General features: G+C 40.4%; 1 protein-coding gene across 1 annotated transcript in view; it reads left to right on the top strand.

Moving 5' to 3' along the window:
* The window catches only part of PPP4R2 (protein phosphatase 4 regulatory subunit 2), a 54,074-nt gene extending 44,766 nt beyond the window's left edge, over positions 1-9,308 (top strand). Inside the window, exons 4-9 of the mRNA XM_058726216.1 lie at positions 873-966; positions 2,780-2,817; positions 3,700-3,774; positions 4,011-4,154; positions 4,865-5,154; positions 5,409-9,308. Of these exons, the coding sequence (XP_058582199.1) occupies positions 873-966; positions 2,780-2,817; positions 3,700-3,774; positions 4,011-4,154; positions 4,865-5,154; positions 5,409-5,728 (961 nt within the window). The 3' untranslated portion in view covers positions 5,729-9,308. The remainder of the gene's footprint in view (positions 1-872; positions 967-2,779; positions 2,818-3,699; positions 3,775-4,010; positions 4,155-4,864; positions 5,155-5,408) is intronic.
* The last annotated feature ends 16,859 nt before the right edge of the window (positions 9,309-26,167 follow it).

The raw sequence follows: 26,167 nt of genomic DNA, 5'->3' as shown, positions 1-26,167 counted from the left end.
TACTCAGTAAAGAACTTTGTGAATGTTAAGTCTTAATTCGAGGTTTTGTAATTCTGTTTTTAAGGAGAATAAGTAGGTTTGAATGGCAAATACTGAAGTCTGAAATTTATGTTTGTACTTTTTAGCTGTTTATCCTAATGCTTTTATGTTTGCTGTTCACACTGTAATTCTAAGGAATGCTAATAGTATGTGAGATGAATTTTTTTACATTTATATAATGATACTAGTCCAACGTATATCAGTTTTGTATTTGGTATGATCAAGTGAAAATGTGATTGTGGTTGAAGTATTTGGTAAAGTTAATAGGGCACTTATCAAAATAATGATGGTATTTGTATTTTATGTCTGATGAAACACACATTGTATATAAAACTGTAATTATGGAGCGGGACCTTATTTATAATACCTTTTTATTGAATCGTTTGCTTTGTTCCATCCGATAACAAAACATTTACATTTTTGCGGGGGGGACACTGTACAGAAATCTTTGTGTGCAAAGGAATGCTTGAGGAAAAGTTTCTGTGTTTAATAAACTAACTTGATTATTACTTGTGTTGCCTCTCTTGTAAACTTAAAATTCAATTATATTCAGAATGTTAAAATTTTTTTCTCAATTAGTTTTGAAACTTTCAAAAATTTCTTTCTTTTTTTTAATTACTTTTAAGGCAAGGGATTTTCTTATTAAAAAGACAGGTGTACTTATTGTCTTGCTTATTTTTAAGTCACTCATCTATTCATCTTCCTATTGTAACATTTTCTTTTGTCACTTAATACCAGATGACTAGATAAATCTTTAAATAGCAAGATTAATGATGTTCCTGATTCTCTTAATAATTAATGATCTCAAACTATAAAATCATATTCTTTTGCAGTATCCCTTTTACTATTCAGCGACTATGTGAGTTGCTAACAGATCCAAGGAGAAACTATACAGGAACAGACAAATTTCTCAGAGGAGTAGAAAAGGTATTTATTTTATTTTTGGAATTATATTAAACTTAGCCTAATGTATTTCAGAAGAGAGTATTGAGTAAGTGCTGTTTTAGGCATCTTTTCTTCGGATAGGCTTCCTGAAACCTACCTAAAGTTTTTCCAAGTTGTTTTCCTAATTTGGGAAAAACTAAGTTTTGGAGAAAGATTTAATAGGAGGGGCATAGAGAGAGGGCTTGTGATCACTTAAGTTTGGGGAAAGCACCTTACTGTCTTTTCAGAGTTCATGGTATGCATTCACATTAAAGGCTCTGCAAAATTCTAGCATTGATATTTTAACTTCAGTTGTGTTTTGCACACTTGTTTACCCATGGAATTCATTTCTTTATTTCTGGCTTTCAGAGGTGCACAACTTTGGAAAATCTGATGCAAAAATTTAAGTTAGATATTGAGAAAGATGTAGATCAGACTTAAGAATGAGGAAAGCATTGGGTTTTTTTGTGGGTAGGGGGGATGTTAGTTATAAGAGAAGGGTATTTTGGACAAAGGAAACAGTGTGATGAACAAAGACATCAAGGTGTTTGAGGAAATGAAAAGTAGGAAATTGACTTGTCTGGAGTAAAGAACCAGTGAAGAAACCCCATGAGAACCAAGATTGGACCAGTGGGTTTATAATTCCCTGTGATTGATCCTAAAACATAGTTCAGTGTTCATAGTTAATTCAGATTCAATTTATTTTACCCTTGGAGCAGGAATCCAAAACCATTTCTTAGTGATTTACAATAGATCTTAGGGCCTTACTGGATTAATGTATTTTGTTGCAGCTTCCATGCCCTCAATTTAATAAGCTTCCTGAAGGGCAGGAAACTGAGATGATTCGTCAGTACTTATTTTCAGCCTATGGACTTTTAGCAATTAGATTTTGGCTATCTTTGGGTGAAGAGGCAGTTGTAGCAGTTGTACCAGGGGTAGCCCTCTCACCAAATCAGGGCTACAGTGTTTGATTTGGGTGACCATAGACTAGTTATATAACCCAAGTCTCAGTTTCTCATCTGTAAAGTATGGATAATAACAGGGTTCTGGAGGGGATCAAATGTAAAGTGCTTACTCTGGCTCAGTACACATTTAATGAATATTGACTATTAATAAGGTTCGTATTACCAGGAAGATTATACTCTTAAAAAGTTCTTAGGCTCTTTTTTGGTATATGATGCTACTACACATCAGGCTTCTGATTGGGTACTGCTCTATAAGGAAATTCATTATACTTGGCCTAAGTATTTGAATCTCTAAATATCTTGGAGTGATTTCAGTGTAATGTAAGAGTGTGGCTCCACTGTATAATTGGTATATATACTGTCAGGACTCCAAAGTAGCTAGAGTAGAGTTAAAATAATACTGGCAGAAAAAGCAAATGGTTTAGTAGGTTATATTAGATTTAGTCTGGGGATGCCTGGGTGGGTCAGTTGATTAAGCGCCCAGCTCTTGATTTTGGCTCAGGTTATGATCTCATGGTTTGTGGATTCATGGGATCCAGCTTTGCATCAGGCTCTGTGCTGGCAGCATGGAGGCTACTTGAGATTTTCTCCATCTCTCTTTGCCCCTCTCCTGCTCACATGCACATACGTGCTCTCTCACAATAAATAAATATTAAAAAAATAGTCTGTTATTGTTTCAGTTTCTCTAGTTTGATTAATCCTTTCTAACCATTTATTTCCTTGTATTAGTAAAATTGGAATAGATAGGAACTTAATCTGTCAGGGGGATTCTGAGAAATTAAAAACAAATGATTAAACTTTATGTTGTAGTGCTTTCCCTCACATTAAAGCAAGAACTTTTGTTATTACAGAATGTGATGGTTGTTAGCTGTGTATACCCTTCTTCAGAGTAAGTATATATAGATTTTTGCATTTCTGTATATTCTAATAATTGTATCATTTCTATTAGTCTTTAAAATAGGTTATATTTACTTTAGATGTAATGAAGCTTGATAACATTTATAAATACTTGTGAACCTACTACCCAGTCCCCCAAGTAGAATATTACCAATGACATTACCTCTATGTTTTTCTGATAAAGAGATGTGGATTAAAGTGATTTGATAATTTACTGTAATCTTTACATTTGTGGATTTGTCTACTGTCAGGGTGCTCAGAACCCTGAGATCCCATTCTAGATACCTTACCATGGTGTTTGTAGGGCAAAACTCCTAGGTTTGGGATAGCTACTTGTTGAGTTTCCTCTTCATAATGGAGAAGTATTTCCAGTTGTCAAGATTTATATAACAAATTAATGTATCAGTTTAAGACATAGTCTTTGGCACTATTGATCCTTTGTTTTGAGTGGATGTCCTGGGAATTACAGCAGTTAAGCCCTGTCCTTGGCTTCTACCCACTGGATGCCTGTAGGGTCCTTCTCCTTCCTCAAAGAATGTCTTCAGACGTTGTTGGAAGTCTCCTGGGGCTGTGGGCTGGAGGAAGGAGAGCTGCGAGAATGATGTTGCCTCCTGTTGAGAAACACTGGGTTTATAAAACGTCTGTGATTCCATAGGCAGTAACAGTGAGTTTGTTTTTAGAATTCTCACAAGAATGAACCTGTGGAAAATGAGATATTAAGGTAATCCCATAATTAGGTTGTTTCTCACAGAAGTCTTTTTGTTTGGTTCTGTGACCATGAGATCTTACTTAAAAGATGTTTTAGGTCCATGGCTCTTACCAAAATTAAAGAACTAGATGATATGTAACAGTGTTTTTTTTAATTTTCTCCTAGGAAAAACAATTCCAGTAGTTTAAATCGAATGAATGGTGTTATGTTTCCTGGAAATTCACCAAGTTACACTGAACGGTGAGGTTATTGATTTTAATATCCAGAGAGATTGCATTTTCCTAATTTTGAGCAGCAGGTTCAGTATACTTTGTTACAAATTGGGCATTTTGTGGAAGATACAGGATAAATTAATTTGGTAACCCAAAATCTAAAAGTCAAAGTTAAATACTTCTGTGATGTGTGTATATAAGCAAACTTTGGGAGGGCGACCTCTTACAAAAATGAGAAAATGATGTTCATTTATCTTACCGTAGGTCTAATATAAATGGGCCTGGAACACCCAGGCCGCTTAATCGACCAAAGGTTTCTTTGTCAGTCCCCATGACAACAAATGGCTTGCCTGAGAGCGCAGACAGCAAAGAGTCAAACTTACAGCAAAATGAGGACAAAAATCACAGGTTTGTATGTGATTTATATTTTAAAACAAACATGTTTTCAAAAAAGGTTGAAGTTTATTGATTGTTTTCAGCACTCATTATTTACTATTTACTGTTGTTTTGAGGAACACAGAAAGGTTTTAGTGTGTTTTACAGGAGCAGTCTGTGGCTTCTGGAAGTTTCCAGTATTAGTATATGATGAAGATGATCATAGAAAAGGCTGAAAACTGCTAATTTGGGGAGATCCTACTTATAGTAGGGTCTTAAGAAAGTAAAGTGGTCATGATATTTTTTATTTCTTGTTTTTGCAAGTAACCTGAAATGTTGAAATTTAGTGAGTTATTTCTCATTATAGATTATTAAAGGAAACCTTTTGTTTATATCCCATTTCACATTTTCTGTAACACATTAAGGGAAAGCAGACAAAACAAGTGACCGATCTTAGTGAGTATATCTGTCTGGAGGACTTATAGTTATGTTATGGGAAGCCATTTACTGCAGAATTTAACAGAAATGTCATGCAGCTTGTTGACCGGTTCTAGTGGGAAATACTCATTAAACAGTTGAGGTTCCCTCGAAATTATTGTGTTATGTTTCTCTTTGCCCAGATGGTACAGTTTAACTTTGACAGTGAAATACAGTTTTAAAAATTACTAGACCTTAAAAATGAGATGAGAATGTGGAAGTTGAAGAAAATGTTACTAATGGCATTTTAAAAAAAACATTTACAGTGACTCTGTGACTGCTGAATCCGAAGGTTCCTCAGTGAGCCCTATAAAAAATAAACACCCAGATGAAGATTCTGTGGAGGCTGAGGGGCATGAGGTAAAAAGACTCAGGTTTGACAAAGAAAGTGAAGTCAGAGAGACAGCCAGCCAAACATCTTCCAGTGAAATTTCTTCGGTTATGGTAGAAGAAACAGAAACATCGTCATCATCTCAGGATAAAGACAAGGAAAGTAGTTGTACCAGACAGCACTGTACAGAAGAGGATGAAGAAGAGGATGAAGAGGAAGAAGAAGGTATTTAGAGACCATCTGTAAAAGGGTGGAGTAAGGAGATCCTCAAATTCTTGTACTTCATTTTTGCGTGAAAGAATTTAACGTAATGGAACTCCTTATAATGCTGATGTTGGGCTTTTCTGCCACCTGTATGTAGTTGCTGCTGAGTTTCAGGGGATAGGATTTGAACTGTAGAATATCAGAATTCATGAAACTTAACTGTGGAGGTATTTTGAAAATAAAATTTAACTACAACAACATTTGCTTATTTTTAGAGTCTTTTATGACATCAAGAGAAATGATTCCAGAAAGAAAAAATCAAGAAAAAGAATCTGATGATGCCTTAACTGTGAATGAAGAGACTTCTGAGGAAAATAATCAAATGGAGGAATCTGATCTGACTCAAGCTGAGAAAGATTTACATTCTGAAGGTAGTGAAAATACAGGCCCTGTAAGTAGTGGTTCTGATTGCCATGAGACAGAAGAATTAGTAGGATCCAATTCCAGTAAAACTGGAGAGATTCTCTCAGAATCATCTATGGAAAACGACGAAGAAGCCACAGAAGTCACAGATGAACCAATGGAACAAGACTAACTATTTAGAAACATGTAGATGCAGTATTTTACATACAGTTCTGGTTTTACACTGTATAAAACTTTTATGTAATAAAATGGACCTCTAGTTTTTACAAGAGAAGCAGGTTGTAAAATAAAGTACTTTATGGGATAAATCCTGAAAGAGTTGTACATGTAAGAACTGTGAATATCAGCTCCTCTGGGTCCTGCTTACCGCTGACTTTTTTTTTCAGTCTGGTCAAATCAGTGGTTTGTGTATAGATTTTTTTTTTTTTTAATTAAAGTTTTTAAACTGGAAGGTAATAATTATAATTTTGAAAACCTTTTGGAGATGATCACATTTAGTTTATACATATGCAAGAAGTCTTTTTGTCTTGTCTCTTTCTGACAGCTCTAGCAGTTTTCATATTTTGGTCATAGTTTCAACATTTTAACATGTGAATTATAGGGTTTCATTCTGGTTTCCAGATTTTATTGTTTGACTATGTACAATGGAACTTTAAGTCATATATACATATATATATATATATATATATACATATATATATATACACATATATATATATTATTCTAAGGGGGGAAATGTTATATTTTTCTGTTTCTATAAGAGATGAATACAGTGGATACTTTTTCTATTGGTAATGATTGAGTTCACCTCTTTCAGAAGACAGTTTCAGTTTCTCTTCTGAGTAATTCAAGTAAAATCTGGCCCTTGTGAAACCCTGGAAATAAGTCTGTTGAAATACCAGGTTAAACACATTCCAAGAGATCTGTTCAAACTAAAATTCTTTTGTATACTTCTGAGGTGCCTGAGAAAAAGACTTCACTATTTATGAGAAAATATGCTTTATCTTGGAAACTGTTCAAACATTAGCTTACTATTTTGTAGAATGAATGCTGACATGAGACCATCTCAAAAGAACCCGGCAGGTTCCTTGACCTTTTGCTTGCTTTTCTGAACATTGTGAATATTACACATTTCTTTCTAAATTATTCTAGAGTATGCAAATGTCATTGGTGTGAAACCCCACTGTACTGGAAGAATTAATATATTACTATAGTAATGTACTGGAGCTAAATGGCTGAAGCTTTAGGGGTGCATAGAAACCACCATAATTTGTATGACATTTTGAAGTGAATTAAATATTTTTGAACATGCTTCTTCGACAGCCAGTGTTATATTTTTCAGATTAACACAAAGCACAATGATTACTCTAAACTCAATATTTTCAAATTCACATATTTAAAGTCATGCAAGCTGCAACTTCCCTGTCAAAATTACTGGCTGCCAAATTTATACCTGTTTCTTCAGCTGTACCTTTTGATATTTAGAATTTTTAAATTTCTGTAAAGTAGATTTTGTAGAATGTAATGTGTTCACTGCCTTTGTGAAGCGGTATATAATTGTATAATTTCTGTGTGTAAACTGAATGCTTGGGCTTTCAATACAGTATTCATATAAAGCAATAAATATTAATGTTATGAAATATTCGAGTACATTTTTATCAAAATACAAAAGAATCCCTTTTTTAGTTTCAGATATCTGAATTACACAAATGAACTTAGAAAACTGATGCAAACAGTTTCTGACACTGTATCATAATCCTTGGGGTGATATGGGTGGCAATTACAACTTTTGCATTTTGACTACTTAAATTGCTATAATTACCAAATTGGGCTCCGTTTATGTTTATAGGGTAATATACTACTGACTGACTTGACTGTCAGGTTCACAGCAGCTAGATGATATATTTATGAATATGTCTAATAGTTGACATAAAAACTACATACTGATTTACTGTGTCCAGGAGGGGAGAAAAAAATCACACATTGTAAATTTTTAGAAAATTTTTTGCAAAAATGTTAAAATGAAGCAAATTTTAAATGTGACATTCATTTGTAGTGACTTATTATTTTGTTGAGGGATATTTTGCCAATGAGAACAGATTTTAAACATTTTAAGTTTAGAAATTTTAAACTTTTCTTTAGAATATTTATGAAATTATTGTCAATAAACCTATTCTTTAAGATCCTGTGACCTTTGATATTTTTTGTTTTAATTGTGCCATGGACCATTTGTAAACAAATCAGTTTACTTTTGTTGGTTATAAGTTGAAGATTTAGCAACATGATTTTAAGGTCTGTGGTTTTATTTGTAAACTTGCAATTGCTATTTTTGCAAGGGCAAATGTATTTCTTTATTAAATAAAGTACAATAATGGTGAATGTACCAAAATGCCATCATTTAACTCTATGAGAGATCTGCATTTTAATCTATAGTTTAATAGTTTTAATATTTATTAGATATTCATATGTTGATCATAGATCAAACTTGTTGCTGTTTATACAGATAATTGTAGAATGCTCATGGGATATATTCTTTAGGATAGGTGGAATACTTCTGTAGTTAAACTGGGAAACCTTGTTCAGCTGGTTTAAGATATTGATGCCCATTTGGAAGTAGATTTCCGCAAGTATGCATAGGTGCACTTACACAGACTTTGCTTAATGAAAATACGAGTTTTAATAATAACTGATTGAGATGTGAATCTTTTAAAGGCTAATTTTAGGCACATTTTCTTAACACACATCAGCAAAGTCATTAAAAGATCTAAATGAAGCATCAAGACCTCAGTGATTAAAAATAATTTTCTTTTTTTGGCCTTGAGCAGATTGTTTACCTGTTAGAATCTAGACTCTGAACCCAACATGTGAAAAGGACTTTCAGTGCTGATGAGGATACAGAGTGTATATGTACGATGTTTTTAGCACTTTCCCGTTTTAAAAAAGTGAAAACATTATCCTAGTACATTTTTGAAAATACATCTTTTCAGGTCTGAAAATGTAGCAGAACAGAGACGAGTAGTGGAAAATGTCCTATTTTAAATGTTGATTATTAAATAAGTTTAATCCAGTTAGGGTTTATTGTAACTACACCTTTCACACGTGTGGACAGAGAGCAGTGGGATTCCCCATCAGGGGGCTGTCACCCTTTGGCTTGGGAAGGCGTCCCAGAAATCCTGCGCCAGAAGGTATAGCCCGTGAAAGCATGGAGGTTCAGAGTACTTTGTCTTGGTGGTGTAGATAGGCATGTATTTATGCATTTTTGCATTTGTAAAATCAGTAATTTTTCAAATAATGTAAATGTAATATACTAGATTACTTTTAAAGGTACTGGGCAGAATCTATAGCTGCTACAATGTTTGATTATGAGAAATGTAACGTGATAAGAATGAAATGCAACTTGTAGAACCAAAGGAAATACACATTTTGGGTAGTGTTTCAAATTGTCTTCTGAACAGGAGTTTAATTACATTGGTTTTGATCAAACGAAGCTCACTTCTCTCGAGATTTGTGCTAATAAAATGGATGAATGCAAAAACACCTTGTAATTTTATGTGGAATTATTATAATTAGGTTTATTGGATTATTGGCCTAATAAGGATGCTAGTATGTATTGGTTAGAATACATCAAATAGTTCACATTTAAAAAATCAGTACACTTCCTTCTGAATTTTATTTTATTTCAATTTGGAGCCTAGATTACTTTGCCAAATGTATTATTTTCATAATGCAATAAAATATAAATTAGAAGAGTATCTTTGTGTGGAATTCCTTTATTTGCCATAATAGTTCACACTTCCTCTCTCCCAACTCCTCCTCCCCTAGTCACTTCAGATGGTGTAGGATCCATAAGCATTTATTTCCTGGTCTATAGGGGGAAAAGCCTAATGCGTGACTTTATTGCAGCTCTGTTTCTTGAGTGATAATGGTATTTCTGTGTGGAGGGTGCAACTGTGTCGAATGGACAGTTCAAACCTGGTATCTGATAAAATCCTGATTTACCTTATAAAAATTTCTCTTTGGGAATAATATGGCACTAATTTGCATGCACAGATCTATAACATTTGTGTTAGAATTCTTTTAGAACTGCCTCTTTCAGACAACTACCGTGGCTAGAAATGTAGAATTGCCCTGAAAGAAGAGGATGGGTTCTGTTTTCTATTCGGGTTTTTGTTTCTTAATATGTACTGCACAATAGGTGATAGTAAATAGTAACACTTGGGGCTTTGGATTCAGAAGATAGTACTAATTAACTAGCATGTGTCTGATTTAAAAAATTTTTGAGTTTCAGCTTCTTTATAGGATACCTAATTTGCCCCCAGGCAACTTTATTATTTAGTAAATGGAATTGGTAGTACGAGTTTTGTTTGGGTAAGGAAGACTGATTCTTGCCCTAACTAGGAAGAAGCCCAATGGTGGGCCCTTACCCTAATCTAGAACGAAGAGTATACTATTTTCTGTTGTCACAGTTTAAGAGCAACAGACATTTTTTTCTTGTTTAAAATTGAGCAGTAGAGTTTGTGGTCTGGGATTTATAAACTTCCAGACTTTTTCTTCCAAAGGCAATTGATTTTTTAGCTTAAAAAAAAAAAAAAAGAAATGTCAGCAATCCTGTGTTATCCAGTCTGCACACTCTGCTCTTCTCACTTTTATACTTGGACAAGCTAGTCCTGTGCTTGCCGAGTGGTGGACAGTTGAAATCAACTGGGCTTGTGGATACTGTCTACACAGTCCACTGTGAGATTCCTAAATTTTACTAATCTTTTGATTACTCTTTGCCCACTTGAAGGGTTCTGTGTTCATCCCTGAAACCTGTCTTTGCAGTGAGGCTTATGGTATTGGGAGCAGTACACACAGTTGGACGCTCTTGACTGGAGCTCCACGAGCAGTTTGTATCACCAGGAGATAAGCATGCTGATGACACAAGACCTGGTGTCTGCAAGACCTGGCCTAGAGCAAGGAACAACACACCCTCACCTGAATAGGGGACAGTGTTCCTCTGACCCGGACGTTGAGTAGTCAAACAGGCCCAGTCCTGCTTTAATGTGGTATAACGGGACTTGATATTTGGTTACTACTGGTATTAGTAATAAATAATATTAAATGTAACTAATAGTTCTATCAAGAAATGTTTGCAGTTGGATAGGCTTGCAAGTGTTAATGCTGCTTATATTTGCTGAGAATTTGAGGATGAGATATGTGGTATTGGGCTATCTTCAGATGTTTTTCTTTGCCTGGCTTGCAGTGCTACAGCATGGAAAGGTCAGGTTAGGTGATGACCCAACAATTGCCATCTGCATTTAGGAATGCACACAACCTTCCACTTTTCAACTTGATTAGGTACCTGAAATTAAGTTGGGTGGCAACTTGTGTGAGCTGTGTATTTGCGGGGAGAGGGGGAGGCTCAACAGAGTAGACTCAGCCCTTTTGTGACCTTTGAGGGATTTAGTCACTTTTGGAGAAGAAGTTTTTAATTCAAGGTGGTCTGAGAATTGAGATGTACAGGAGAGATACCTGAGTGCACTTGTGTCTGTGTGGGAAGGCTTCTCAGATTTGGCCTCGAAAGATGGAACAGGACAGGGAGGTAGCAAGGTGTAATGGTCAGAATAGAAGGGCATAGGAGTTGGCAGTGATAAGCGTTAAGCCCAGCTGAGGCACTGTGGGTAGGTAACAGTATTTCTTTGAGCCGTAGTGTCCTCATTGTTGAAATGGGGAAATAATATCTGCCTGGCAGTACTCTTTGGGCATTCACTGCAATTAGGGGTATAAAACTAGATCTGGTTCAGGATCTGACATTTCTTTTAAGGAGAAACATGGAGGGGAAGCTCTGTATTGTTCCTGGGGATGACAACCGTTTTACCAGAATCGAAGTTGAGGTTTCAATCCTGGTCAATAACAGGATAATAATCGCAAGCACTAATTGAGCACTTACTTTATGTCCCTCCTTATCCTCAGCACATGTCACCTCTTTTAACATTCCCATCAACCCTATGAGGTGTGGAATAATATCCTCATTTTATAGACCAAGAGTCCCAGGGACCCTTTGAAAGTAGAAAGTCAGAATGAGAATTAGGGGCTCTGACTCTAAAAAAAAAAAACAGTGGTTTTTGTTGTTGTTGTTGTTGTTTGCTTGTTTACCATTATGCTCAGATCCCTTCCAGTCTTGGAAGGCCAGGAAGGGAGCTGTTCCAGGTGTCCAAGGATTCTCAGATCCACCTAGACTGTCACATTCAGATGCATCAAAGGGCTTTGCCAGTCAACAGACCCAAAGCACTTGGTTTCACACTCCATGTACTTCACTGTTTTCTGTTCATTTTATTTTTTTCTATCACCCATGATTTTCCACGAGACGTTTTGAGTACACTATTTTAAAAGTTAATGCACACCTGGCAAAAATTCAAACAAAATAGCATATACTGAATTGTTTTAGTCCTACCACCCTTGCTCCCATACCTCTCAGTTATATCCTCCCGCCTCAACCCTGAGGTAAGTGCTCTCACTAGGTGGGCCATAGTGCTTGACAGCAAAGATCCCGGAGCCAGATTGCCTGGATTTGAATCCCAGCTCTGCCATATGTTGTCTGTGTGATCGCACATCGCATCTCTAAGACGAGAATGAGGTCCCAACCTCAGGGTGTGACCACTACAAGAGATCCTCACTCTCCAGTGGTCTCCCCTGACTTCCTGTCCACAGTGAGAGGCACTTTCCTGCCCTGTTTAATACGGTTTTGTAATATGTCTGCATCAGTACCTAGAAAGCCACCCCAGTCATTTTAACAGCCGCATTAGTACGTGAGCCTATAGATGAACCATGCTTAGTTTAACCAGCTTCCCTTTAAGAGACCTCACGAAGCTTTGACTTGTGGCCACTGTTCACCCAGTTTGAGCGGTTTGACATGGGGACGTATGAAGTCAGCTTCTCTCCTTACCCCCACCCTGGGAAGAAATAGCCAACCAGCCACTGAACTTGAAGTATTCCTTAGAAGAATCATTAAGTAATGTGTGAAATAGATGCCCTCGTCCCTGGGATGTGGTGGAAGAGAGGATGGGGGATTACCTGTTAGGCAAACCACATGCTGTAATTGCCAGCCATCGAAAATAGTAGGAGACACTGTTACGTGAAGTAAGACGTTAGCTGCCCACTGAAATATGACACATGCTTCGTGATATTCCTGCACAGGGCATGGGTCGGTCACAACAGTCTCTCCTGGCTTGACATTTTCATCTCTTTTGATGAATTTTGTAATTTCTCCATTGTTTGTACTGCTTTGGCTTGTGATGGGCAATCCTGTAATGAAGGAAAACATAGCTCCACCTCTTTGTGGGTATTTTCATTTTTTAAGCTCTTGGTTGTCACTTGGCAACAAAGTAGGGAATTAGTCTCCCACAATGACAAATACTCGCTTTACTAATTGCTGTCGTTTACTAATTACTTGCTCTTTTATTGTGACTTTCACGACATTTTTTTTCCCCTGAAGGGACATGATAACTTTTTGTCTCATTGTAGAATCACAGTGTCAGTTAAAGATATTTTCAGCAGCAATTAATTTCAACCCATGTCGTGTACCAGAAATGCACAGAGCTCAGTTGGAGTGACAACGGTATGAAATGGTGATGGCCACTTTGCATATGCTGTCTCGTGACCACTGCCACCACCACACTGGCCCAGGGCTCTTGAGAGATGGATGCACTCAGAGCTCTGAGCGGACGAGGGCAGGCCAGCATCAAACATCGCAGAAACAGCCATCAATCAATCCAGACGGCGATCTGTTGCTTCTTTGGTCATCCATACGCGTTTATTAAGAGACTGCTGATGAGCCTGGGCCTGGGAGTACAGCAATCAAGACAGAGAAACAAGGTAAGTGGAAATATATGTAAGACTGTGATGAAGGCTATGGAGCTGAGGAGTATGGGGAATAAAGGAGGGTAGTTCTATTTTAAATCAGGTGTCTCTGCAATGACATTTGTGTTAAATATGTCATTTGTGCCATTTTCTTTTTTTATGTTGAGAACATCTAATACCTATTCCTTAACCACTTTCAAGTATATAATACAGAGTTGTTAGCTGTATCATGTGAACTTTAAAATCAGCTGGTGTGATTCCAGAAAAATGATCTGTCGGTACTTTAATTTGATCATACTACGTTTTAAAATTAAGTGTGGAATGAAGGGCATCTTTATGATGTTGAATCTTCCCAATTAAGAACATGGTGTAGAGCTGATAAATCAATTCAGTAAAGTCACAGGATACAAAATCACTGTACAGAAATCTGTTGGTTTCCTATACACTAATAATGAAACAATGGAAAGTGACATTAAGAAAACAGTCCCTTTACAATTGCACTGTAAGCAATAAAATGTCTAGAAATAAACTTAACCAAAGAGGTGAAAGACCTGTACTCTATAAAACACTGATGAAAGAAGTTCAAGATGATGCAAAAAACTGGAGAGACATGCCATGGTCATGGATTGGAAGAACAAATATTGTTAAAATGTCTGTATGACCCAAAGCAATCTACAGATTCAGTGCAATCCCTACCAAAATACCACCAGCATTTTTCACAGAGCTAGAACAAACAATCCTAACATTTGTATGGAACCACAAAAGACCTTGAATAGCCAAAACAATCTTGAAAAAGAAAAACAAAATTGGAGGTATCACAATCCCAGATTTCAAGTTATATTACAAAGTGGTAGTAATTAAAACAGCATGGTACTGGCAGACACTAGAAACAGACACATAGATCAATGGAATAGAACAGAAAACCCTGAACTAAACCCACACTTATATGGTCAATTAATCTCTGACAAAGGAGGAGATCAATGGAATAGAACAGAAAACCCAGAACTCAACCCACACTTACATGGTCAATTAATCTCTGACAAAGGAGGAATGAATACACAATGGGAAAAAGACTGTCTCTTCCCCAGAAAACTGGACAGCCAGCCACATGCAAAAAATGAAACTGGACCACTTTCTTTCACCATACACAAAAACTCATAATGGGTTAAAGGTCTAAATGTGAGACCTGAAACTATAAAAATCTTTGAAAAGAGCACATTTTTTCTAGATATGTCTCCTGGGGCAATGGAAATAAAAGCAAAAATAAACTTTTGGGACTACATCAAAATAAAAAATTTCTGCACAGCAAAGGAAATTAACAATAAAACTAAAATCAGACTGTTGAATGGGAGAAGATACTTGCAAATGGCATAGGTGAAGAGTTAATATCGAAAGTATATAAAGAACTGATACAACTCAACACACAAAAACCAAATAATCCATGTAAAAATGAGCAGAAGACATGAATAGACATTTCTCCAAAGAAGACATCCAGATGGCCAACAGACACATGAAAAGATGCTCAATATCACTCCTCATCTGGGAAATGCAAATAAAAACTACAATGAGATACCACCTCGCCCTGGTCAGAATGGCTAAAACAAAAAATACAAGAGACAAGTGTTGGCAAGACTGTGGAGAAAAATGAACCCTCTTGTACTGTTGATGGGAATGTCAATTGGTGCAGCCACTATGGAAAACACTGCGGAGTTTCCTCAAAAAGTTAAAAATAGGACTACCCTGCCATCCAAATATTGCACTATTTACCCCGTAAGTACAAAAACACTATTTCAAAGGGATACATGCACTCTTAGGTTTATTGCAGCCTTACGGTAGCAAACTATGGAAGCAGCCCAAGTGTCCATCGATAGATGAATGGATAAAGAAGATGTGGTGTATACACACACACACACACACACACACACACACACTGAAAAATTACTCAGCCATAAAAAAGAATGAGATCTTGCCATTTGCAACAACACAGAGCTAAAATGTATTATGCTTAGCAAAATAAGTCAGAGAAAGACAAATGCCATATGATCTCACTCATATGTAGAATTCAAGAAACAAAACAAAAACAAGCAAAGGGAAAAGAAGAGCAAGAGAGGCAAACAAGAAACAGATTCTTAACTATAGAGAACAAACTCCTGGTCACCGGAGGGGAGGTGGGAGGTGGGTTGGGGGGGATGAGTGAAACATGATGGGGATCAAAGAGTACACTTACAATGAAAGATAAAATAAAGAACATGGTTTATCTTTCTGTTTAAGTTTACTTTTGTGACTTAAAATTTTTTAAAAATTTCTTCATACAGGTTTGTGTGTTTTTCTTGTTAAGTTTGCTCCTGAGTGCATTATCTATTTTATTTTTCTAACTCAAGGGTGGGTCCACTTCAGGTCCACTGCCTGTTTCTGTATGGCCCACGAGGTAAAAACAGTTTTTACATTTTTAAGAGGGTTGAAAAAAATTAAAGAGAAACATAATATTTTGTATCATGTGAAAAATTATTTGAAATGCAAGTTTCAGCATCTGTAATAAAGTTTTATTAGAATACAGCCACACCCATTCATTTTACGTATTGTCTCCGGCTCCTTCCTCACCATGAAGGCAGAGTGCAGTAGTAACAACAAAGACTGTATGGCCCACAAAGCCTCAAATATTTACAATTTGACCCATTGCCGAATGTCTGCCGACTTCCGTCCTTAGTGGTTGTTGTTTTCATACATACTTGCATCCTTCGGGTTTGTGATCACTCATGACTAACCTGGTCCTCCATTTAAGACAATTAAGAGCTTGGGGCGCCTGGGTGGCGAGGTCGGTTAAGCGTCCGGCTTCAGCCAGGTCACGATCTCGCGGTCCGTGAGTTCGAGCCCCGCGTCAGGCTCTGGGCTGATGGCTCGGAGCCTGGAGCCTGTTTCCGATTCTGTGTCTCCCTCTCTCTCTGCCCCTCCCCCGTTCATGCTCTGTCTCTCTCTGTCCCAAAAATAAATAAAAAACGTTGAAAAAAAAATTTAAAGACAATTAAGAGCTTGACTGAGGTTGAGGGAACATTAGCAGGAAGACTGCCATGAAAGGTTGCTACCAATAACTGAAATGCCCAGGATATATCCAGTGGAGAAATAACCTATAATACAGTTGACAAAATATTTAAAGTCTGGAGGCCCCTGAGTGTCTCAGTGGGTTCAGCGTCTGACTTCGGCTTAGGTCATGATCTCATGGTTAATGGGTTCGAGCCCCAACGTCTGGCTCTATGCTGATAGCTTGGAGCCCAGAGCCTGCTTTGGATCCTCTGTCTCCCTCCCCTGTTCGCTGTCTCTCTCTCTCTCAAAAATAAATAAACATTAAAAAAAAATGTTTTTAATGTTTTTTTAAAAAAGATTTAAAGTCTGTTTCCTCTTGCAGGCGATGTTTGCTTTCTTTCCACCAAATGGGATTATTTCTTTTGAAAGGTACAAAATCTTTGGGGAAAGTCAGGAAAGAGACCATCTAACCAGGTGACCTGCTTCACAAAAGAGAAATGACAACCACCCCCCACCCGACCTCGTGTTTCGTGCCCCCACTTCAGTTGTGGCCCCCGCGGAGGCAGAGCCATTAGCCAAGAGCCTCAAGTCAGGGGTTCCCCAGTGCTGAGGACCAGCTATGTGTCTACTTTCTGTCACGACTCCACACAATCTCCTCTTTTCTCATGGAGGCTTTCGGATGACTGACGGCGGGCGGCTGTGTCCTTCCTGGAAACATCTCTCCTCATCCCACCTCAGCTCCTACTTCTCATTCAGGAGTTGAATCTAGGTCCCAGCCTGGTTTCTATGAATAGAATGTTAATCACGATCTGAAGCAGAAACAGATGTGTTATTTGGCCTAATAATATACATCTGCATTTATGACAGCTTGTAAAAGTTTGCGACAAGACTGAATTCCAGTAAAATGTGTTCCACGGTCGTGTATATGAATCCGTCAGAAAAAAAGGGTCTGCGTTGAGGTTTCAAAAGCCATAGCGAGGCTCTTCAGTGCTGTGGTGTACATGTATCACCACACACGTGCTGGGTAAACCCTCCTCACGTGGTTCCCAGGACTGGGTTGTGAAGGACAAAGCGGAGAATTTTACATGCAACTAAATGGATGCAATGAATAGAACACATCGTTGTGCTGAGGTCGTTCTTCCTCGTTTTGCAGTGTTAAAAATCTCCTTTCTTTTATGAAACGCTGGCGGAGGTGAGCCTTGGTGGTGTGTGTGTATGTGCTTGGTAAAATAAAACATTGACAACTCTTGGCTGGGCCCCTGGGAAGGCAGTGGATCAGTATTCCAAAACTATTACTGTTTACTTTCCTCTTGCCTGCCTGTACCATACAGGCTGGAAGGTGACTGCCGGCCCCTAGCCACCAAGAAACAGTCATGTCATGCAGCTCAGGCCCCTGAGACAGAGGCGGAAATCCACAGCTAGTGTTCCTTGCTAGAGAAAAGTGCTTTGTTCTTTGCCTCTGGACCCTTTGTCTTCTCCCTTTTGCTTTCTCATCCGTCCCCTGACCTCCTGGTCTACACATGACTCAGACCCCAGTCTTGAAGCCACCTACCTCCTAGGAGGAGACCAACATGAGAATGAAAACCAGTGCGTAAGGCTTGGCAGAGCAGAAACCAGAAATAAAATACAGAAGTTTGGGATCCACACCTTGGTGTATCAATGATTACCTTTGCCAAGTAGCATCTTGTAAGCCTTGGCCACAACATCTCGTGATCGCTAGAAACCTGAAACGAAATTTTGCAGATGTGATCTTCCAGTGAAGTTTTGAGTATCTGTTAGTTAAAAATCCTGGCTTGTTTGAACTAGAGAGACTCCTTTAGGTCAGAGGGTGGGATTTTTGCAACTCCTCCTACCCCCCACTCCCCGCCTGTCCCCAGACATGGTACTAAGCAGCCTCATGATCTGTGACACCTGTGTCATTCAAATTGTTTTCTAAAGTATTTCAGCCATTGGCCTGTTGCTGATAGCAACACCGTCTAAAAGAAGATCCTTAAATACGTCTTGATCCACTGTGACAGGAATGTCTGAAGCAAATGGCAAGGGGTTATAATTGTCATGAATTTATTTGAATTAAAAACTACTGAAATATTTCCTGGCATTTCTTGAGGGATTTCAAAAGGGACCCAATTATTAATAGCAACAGAGACATTTCTCTTTAAACTGATACTCAGAAGTGGCATTTCTCCAGTCATGCCACCTGTCCGGCCTGGGCACGTGAAACAAATGGTCATTAGTGTGGTCATTTTGGCATCTGTTATGCATCAGGTGATTTCAATGTACTTTTCCTGTTCTTCACAGCCTGGAAGTAAGTACCATTATTATTCTTCTTGTAGAGATTAAAAACAAAACAAAAAAAAGTTTCTCAGAAAGGTAAATTAATCTCTCCAATGACACACAGCTAGTTAAGTTTTGAAAGGGATTCTCTGAGATGTCAGAACCTTAGTTTTCCTCTGTCTCACCTTTATGTAAAGGCTACTCATAACATTTACCTGCGTGTTTAAAACCTTTTCCTATCCCCCGCCCCTCGGCCCCTGCCTCTTCCAAATCCAACTATCCCGTTTACAGGATTACACAATGTCAGAAGTTTCCCCTGAGGTTGCCGCTCTCTAAGATGGCAATAGAGTTTGAATGATTCTATGGTAAGAGTCTCTAAGTGTTTATTCTTTTCAACTACTCTATCTGCCTTGTCTGGAGATTCTATTTCAGAGGAAATTTTTCTGAAGGCTATAATTTACAGAAGTCTCAGATCTCTTCTGTTTATGCTTATAGGTGTTGATCTGTACACTTTCAACGCTGATAAAGGAACTGAAAAAGAAACGTATTTGAATAAATACGTTACTTTTAATTTTCTATTAACTAGAAGTTCTGCAGCTTGTTAGTATTACTGTTACCAACATTGTACCAATATTTAGTTTTCCAAGCCTGTTCCAGAAGGGCGAAGGGCAGCGGGTGTATTAGCAGTAGGAGATGCAGATCTCGAAAGAGATAAAGTATATCCAACGTTTTCCACTATTTCCCTCCCGGGAAGTCTAAATTTCTGTCCACGCTGCACGGAGCAGAAGTGTGGCCTCATGGTGCCCTCTTGTGGTTGCGTGTTTAGTTGCAAGACGGTGGTGGCGTTGTTCTTTGCAAATATGAATAAAGAAAAAGAGAAGGAAAAAAGGTCTTGCATATGTTTTTAGTCAGCAACAAGTTTTGAGATGTGACAGTCCTGTCAAAACATAACAATTCAACAAACTTCAAAGTAACCACAACAGAAGACGTGTAGACACATTTTGGAGCCTCGTGACAGAGCCGTGTTGAACAATGTGCCAAAACCATTTTGAAGGACAAACAATAAGATCTGAAAGAGAAGTGGGGTAAGTTACACTCAGGTGTGTGGCAGTTCGGACGGGGACCCAAAAGAAAAGCAGCTGAGAGAGAGAGGCAGAGCATTCGTGAAAAGGCCGAACAGGGCTTCAATTTTCAATTCTCTGCTGCGGGAACCTCCTTTTGCTGCCCATGTTGTAAGAATGCGGGAAGTTCCATCACGTTAACTCATCCATCCAGGCACGAACAACAGTGTCTCTGTCTTCGTGGACCTGACATTTTGGTCAGGGGGCACAGAACAGACAAGGAGAGAAATGCACAAGGCACGAAAGTCCCGTGGAGGAAACAAACCACAAAAGGCGGCGGGGACAGAAACTGAGACATGGGAGGGGGAGAGGGAGAGACGTCTGGATGAAAGAAGTGGTTAAACTGTGGATTCACCTTGAAGTCGGACCTGATTTGTGGACAGATCGCGTACGGACCCTGCCCGGAAAAGGAGCGAGGGTGACGTCAAGCGTTCTGAGATGGGGAGCCTCCCAAGGGGGGCCACCATCGGCAGTCGGGTCTTACAGACAAGGAGCTGGCAGCTCTGAGCGGCCAGCAAGTGGATGCGGGATGCCCGGGCCTGACCCGAGGGGCCTCCCGACCGCCGCGCCCACCTGAGCTGACCCCCTGCACCCTGGCGCTGGGTAAACTGTCTTCTCCCAGGCGGGAGGGGTTGAAGGCTCAGGTTATGATTTCCATTCAAAAGTTAAGAAAGAAAAATAATTTACACACTTGATCATAAACGTGTGTGATTCTCTTATTTATTTTTGAGAGTGAGAGAGTGTGCGTGCACAAGTCGGGGAGGGGCAGAGAGGTTGAGAGAGAATCTGAAGCAGACTCTGGATTCTCAGCCATCAGCACAGAGCACGATGCAGGGCTCGAACCCATGAACCGTGAAATCATGACCTGAGCCCAAGTCAGAGGCTTAACCGGCAGAGCCACCCAGGCGCCCCTCAACCTGTGTGATTCTTAACATTTACAAGTTTGTATGGCTCTGAGAGGGAGTGCCTCTCTTGCCTCACCAGAGCCACAGCCCTTTTGGGGGCCCTGGGGAACAGAGTGCATATGGCAGTTATCCTCACAAAGGGGGGTGTTTATCCACCAGCCTATGGTGAAGAGCTGCTGGCACAGGGCCCCTGGCTCACCTGTGGGCGGCAGAGCCAGTAGGGGAGCTCAGGTGTCACAGAGGAGACTGGGGGTGCCCTGAAGTGGTGGGGCAGGCTGGAGGCCCTGAGGACATGCCACACCCCAGTGCTGCCATCCTGCTCCAGGGCTGCTTGTCCCTGGGAGCTCCTTTCAGTCCCAGGCTTCAGTCACCGTGAGCTCCTTTCAGTCCCAGGCTTCAGTCACCGTCCTTCCTGGACCTTGTCACTCTCCAAAGGAGACCGGGATCCTCTCCCGCAGCCCACCACATATTTGATGGTGACATTCACCTTCACTCCACCTGTTTCCTCAGGATCAGTTCCTGCCGTTTCTTTAACATGCCTCCCATCCTGCTTGCACTCCGATAGCTGGTTAAAATTTCTCAACCCGCTTCCCGCAGCTGGACGCAACAGCCCAGCAGAGTGAAATCACCACAGAAGTCAAGAGACAGACACCACTTCCCGACTTTGGAGCAGGATCAGCAAGTTACAGCTTGTGTTTTTATTTTTGGGTTTTTTTTTTTTTGTTTTCTTTTAAAATTGTATTTATGTTTATTTTTTTGCTTCTAGGCTCCCCTCCCCCTTTTTTTTTTGAGAGAGAGAGAGAGAGAGAGAGAGAGGGAGAGAACCTTAAGCAGACTCCAGGCTCAGTGCAAAGCCCATCTAGGGGCTCTATCCCACAACTCTGGGATCATGGCTTGAGCCTAAATCAAGAGTTGGCCACTCAACTGACTGAGCCACCCAGGCAGCCCTGCATTTTTAAATAATTGAAAAAAAATCAAGAGAAAATTGTTTCATATCGTGTGAAAATTGTATGAAGTTAATGTCCACAGATAGAGTTTTATTAGAACACAGCCATGCCTGTTGTATCACCCAGTGGTGCTTTTGCACTTTGGAGACAGTGTGAAGGGACTGGGTCAGAGGCCACAAGGCCAGTAGAACCCACAGTATTCACTACCTTGGTTCTTTAAGAATGTTTCCAACTCCTGCCACAGAGTAATCCTGAATTTCTTTTGCCTTGACAATTTTAAAAATTTATCTTAATCTTTATATTGGAAGGCTAATACAATCACAGGATTTAAGATTTTCAAGACACGAAAACAATCCCTATTCCTGAGCCACTCTGTGAACCAGTGGCTTCTATGTCCTTCCAGATAAATTGGATGGAGATATAATCAAATACCCAGAGCCCATAGCTTTCTGCTTCATTCTTTTAAAAAAGTTTTTAAAAAATATTTATTTATTATTATTTTTTAATGTTTATTTATTTTTGAGGCAGAGGGAGACAGGGCATGAGCATGGGAGGGGCAGAGAGAGAGGGAGACACAGAATCAGAAGCAGGCTCCAGGCTCTGAGTTGTCAGCACAGAGCCTGATGTGGGGCTTGAACCCACAAGCCGTGAGATCATGACCCGAGCAGAAGTTGGATGCTTAACTGACTGAGCCACCCAGGCGCCCCCCAAAATATTTATTTTTGAGAGAGAGAGAGTAAGCAGGGGAGGGGCAGAAAGAGAGTGGGGGCAGGGCAGAGGATTCAAAGCAGTCTCCATGCTGACAACAGAGAGCCTGATGTGGGGGTCACAGTCACAAACTATGAGACCCAAAATCCACCGCTCAACCGACTGAGCCACTCCGGCGCCCTCTACTTATACATACAAATGAAAGTATTTGATAGAATTGTTCTGGACTGTGATTTTTTTAAAATTACATCCAAGAGTATATCTTGATTTTCCCACAATAGGTGCTAAAGATCTTTTTTCTTTTTACAACTGCTGAGTCATTCCGTCATGCGAGTTTACCTATAATATTATGAACTTAATCCACAATATGTATAATTCATCTCCTTTCAATGGGCTTTTAGGCTCCTAATATTTTTGTCCTGTGCTAATGCAGAGAGTCCTTCAATTAATAACCTTGCATATGTACCATTTCCCAAGTAGGTAACCATATTTGTAAGATAAAGTCCTAGAAGTAGGAATTCTGGCTCAACGTGTATGTATTTGCTTTTGAGATAACCATTTCCTTCTCCTCCTCCCCTTCCCTCTCCCCTCACCTTTGTCTCTTTGTCTGTCTCTTTCTTCCTCTTGTGTCTCCCTTTTCCTCTCTTTCTCCCTTCCTTCCTCCTTCCTGCCAGTGGGCACTGGGATCCTGTGCTAGAACATTTGGGGGTGCACGTGTAAGGAGTATGGAGAACATTTAAGATTTAGGTTCTCTGTCAAATCACGATTCAAAGGGTGGCTGGCTTCTGTCTGCTTTTGGAGAAGACAAGTCAAGGATGCTGAATTCTAAGTCGAAGGCCCTGTGGGATCCTGAAAGCTGTTTTTCCAAATGTTTCTATCAGGACCATTATTCGCCTACTCCTTCTCCCCTTGGGCAAACCGTGCATTTGCAACACGCAGTGTGGGGACTCCATCTCTGAGTGAACTGAACACACCATAGGATATCACCATAGAACAAAAATAGCTTATGAAGATCCTCAAAGAAATAAAAATAGAACGACCCTACCATCCAGCAATTTCACTTCTGGGTATTTACCCGAAGCAAAGGAAAAATACTAAGTCCTGTTGGATTTCCCTGCCTGGCAAAAAAAAATGGCACCTTCACAGAGGTAAATCCTTACTGTGGACCCTGAGACTCTGCCGTGACAGACAACAGCCCCTTAACAAGCTTGTGGAAAGCACCACATGGGTTGAGACCAAGTCCCTTCAGGGTACAGAGCTTTGAGTCTGAAGAATACCTAGCCAGAAGCCAGCTTCCTGCCTCTGGCTTGGCAGGAGGGAGGGTTGGAAGCTCCCGGGGTTGCTGGCTCTGGGGAGGGAGCCGGTAGTGCGTGGGAGGGTGACCCTGGGGGGATGCAAGCCACCACCTCCCCCATTTCAAAATAACGTGCCTGTTCTCGCTCTGCTTTCCCCAAGGGCCCCATGCCTGCTGGGGCTTGCTGTGTAGCTGAGGTGTCTCTGCAGATCCTCTCTAAGGACACACCGGAGACGAGAGCACCTTCTCTTGGAAGCCACCGTCATGTTCACTGGCTACCTCCTGATTCCTACCAGGTGCCAGGCCCTGGGTGCCTCCCCAGGGAGGTGTGGATGGCAGGTACTATTGGTTTCCAGGAGAGGTTTATCATTTCAGTGTTTGTCCCATTGCATTAGATTTAATGGCACCGAATCGGATGAATTGAAGACCTATTGCGTGCTTTCCACTGTGCATGGTTCTGAGGAAAACTGGACGGCAGAACCACGGCTTCAGGGAGTTAACATTTTCTATTTTTTTTTTTTTTTTTTAAATTTTTTTTTCAACATTTTTAATTTATTTTGGGACAGAGAGAGACAGAGCATGAACGGGGGAGGGGCAGAGAGAGAGGGAGACACAGAATCGGAAACAGGCTCCAGGCTCCGAGCCATCAGCCCAGAGCCTGACGCGGGGCTCGAACTCACGGACCGTGAGATCGTGACCTGGTTGAAGTCGGACGCTTAACCGACTGCGCCACCCAGGCGCCCCGAGTTAACATTTTCTAGATGCAGAGCATCAAAGCATAGGCCACTGTGCCCCGTAGCGGCTTTGCAAACATGAGTAGGCTCTTCAGTTTTCCAGGCCTCAGTTTCCTGATCATTAAAATGGGTAGAGAAACAGGACTCACTGTTGAAAGAATTAAATCACCAGGCATTGGGCACCTGGCAAGCCACCTGATGGGCAATAGGCCGAAACACATGTGCTTGTTTAGCAAATCGCCAGTTACACAGGAGTTACAACAGCTCCCACCTCCCAGGGTTGATCTGACGCTTAAATGCTTTTGTCCCTGTAAAGGGCTATAACCAGTGGTTCAGCAGCTGGTGGGCTTAGCTATCAGGGCCCTCACTGGAGGCTGCAGCTCTGTGGTGCCTCAGTTCTGTGTGAGCCAAACCACGTGTCGTCTCACAGTCTCTTTTTCCCAGTCTGTGAAATGGGCGCGATGGTAATTTTGCTTTTTGGCCTCATTGTAAGGATTGAACATGGGTTCTTGGGACAGTTCGTCCTGACCCAAGATCTGGCGGCCTTTATGATTCCAACCCGGCAGTTTGTCGTTGCTGTTCACTTAGTTCAAACGGCTCAGCCTGAGAAACCGACTTGTCAGAGGACAAGCAGACAGAAGGCACTTTCAAAATATCCTAGGGGGGCTGCTGGGTGAATTGTTCCATCCTTGAGTTTCAGCTCCAACCCTGTCACTACCCAGCTTGGTCACTGTGTGCAGATTGCTTGCTCCCCCTGGGTCTCTGTTTCCCAGCTGTATGATGTGGGGTTAGATAAAGCAGAGATTTTTATCCAGGGTTGGGCCTCAGGCCCACTTAGAGAGCTCTGAATATACATGCCCAGTCCCTAGCCAGGGGTTCTGATGCCCACAACAGCCAGAGCACCACTAGATCAGGGTGTCTCTGGGGTGCCCCCTGCCTTTCCTATCCAGCAATTGAGGGGACTCTTGGAAATGAACTGTGTTTGTGCTCCAGAAAGAGCTTGGTGATGTGACTTCCTGTGCTTGGGGTTCTCACCACATGCGGATGGGGAGGGGTTATTTCTGTTCCTCAGGTTGGGGGAGGGGAAGAGCAGAAGGGTAGGCGCCCCTGGCTTGTCTGGGATCTGAGTCCGTGACCTCTGGGTAGTTTCCACACCAAAAGGCTGGGTGGGAGTTGTAGCCTGCAGTCCTCAGGGAAGCAATCTGGGCTGAGCAGGCAGCAGAAGGGAGAGCTTCCATCTACCACCCCCACGACAGTCCAAACCAATATGGGAGGAACCAAAGGGACCCTGGAAAGCTGATTGATTCCTGTTTAACAGTTCATTTCTTTCTAACGACTTCATTAGAAGTCATTTCCTCCGTGGGAAATGAAATTGAAGAGTGTCTCTTTTTCAGCTTCCTAAAATACTAGTAGTGGATGAATGAGTTATGCGAATTGTTTCCTAAATATGAAATGTTATGATTTTGTATTTTCTTTTTTTTTTAAGTCTATTTATTTGTTTTGAGAGACAGAGAGAGAGAGAGATAGAGAGGGAGAGAGAGAATCCCAAGCAGGCACCAAGCTGTCAGCACAGAGCCCAATGCGGGGCTCTATCTCATGAACCGTGAGATCATCACCTGAACCAAAATCAAGAGCCAGATGATCAACCGACTGAGCCACCCAGGCGCCCCTATGATTTTGTATCTATCTACCTTAAATTATTATTATTTTTTAATGTTTATTTATTTTTGAGACAGAGAGAGAGACAGAGCATGAACAGGGGAGGGGC

Source organism: Neofelis nebulosa, chromosome 4 (genome assembly GCF_028018385.1).
Source record: "Neofelis nebulosa isolate mNeoNeb1 chromosome 4, mNeoNeb1.pri, whole genome shotgun sequence".
Lineage (NCBI taxonomy): Eukaryota > Metazoa > Chordata > Mammalia > Carnivora > Felidae > Neofelis > Neofelis nebulosa.
Note: the sequence above shows the minus strand (reverse complement) of the source record. Positions and strands in the feature narration are given on the sequence as shown.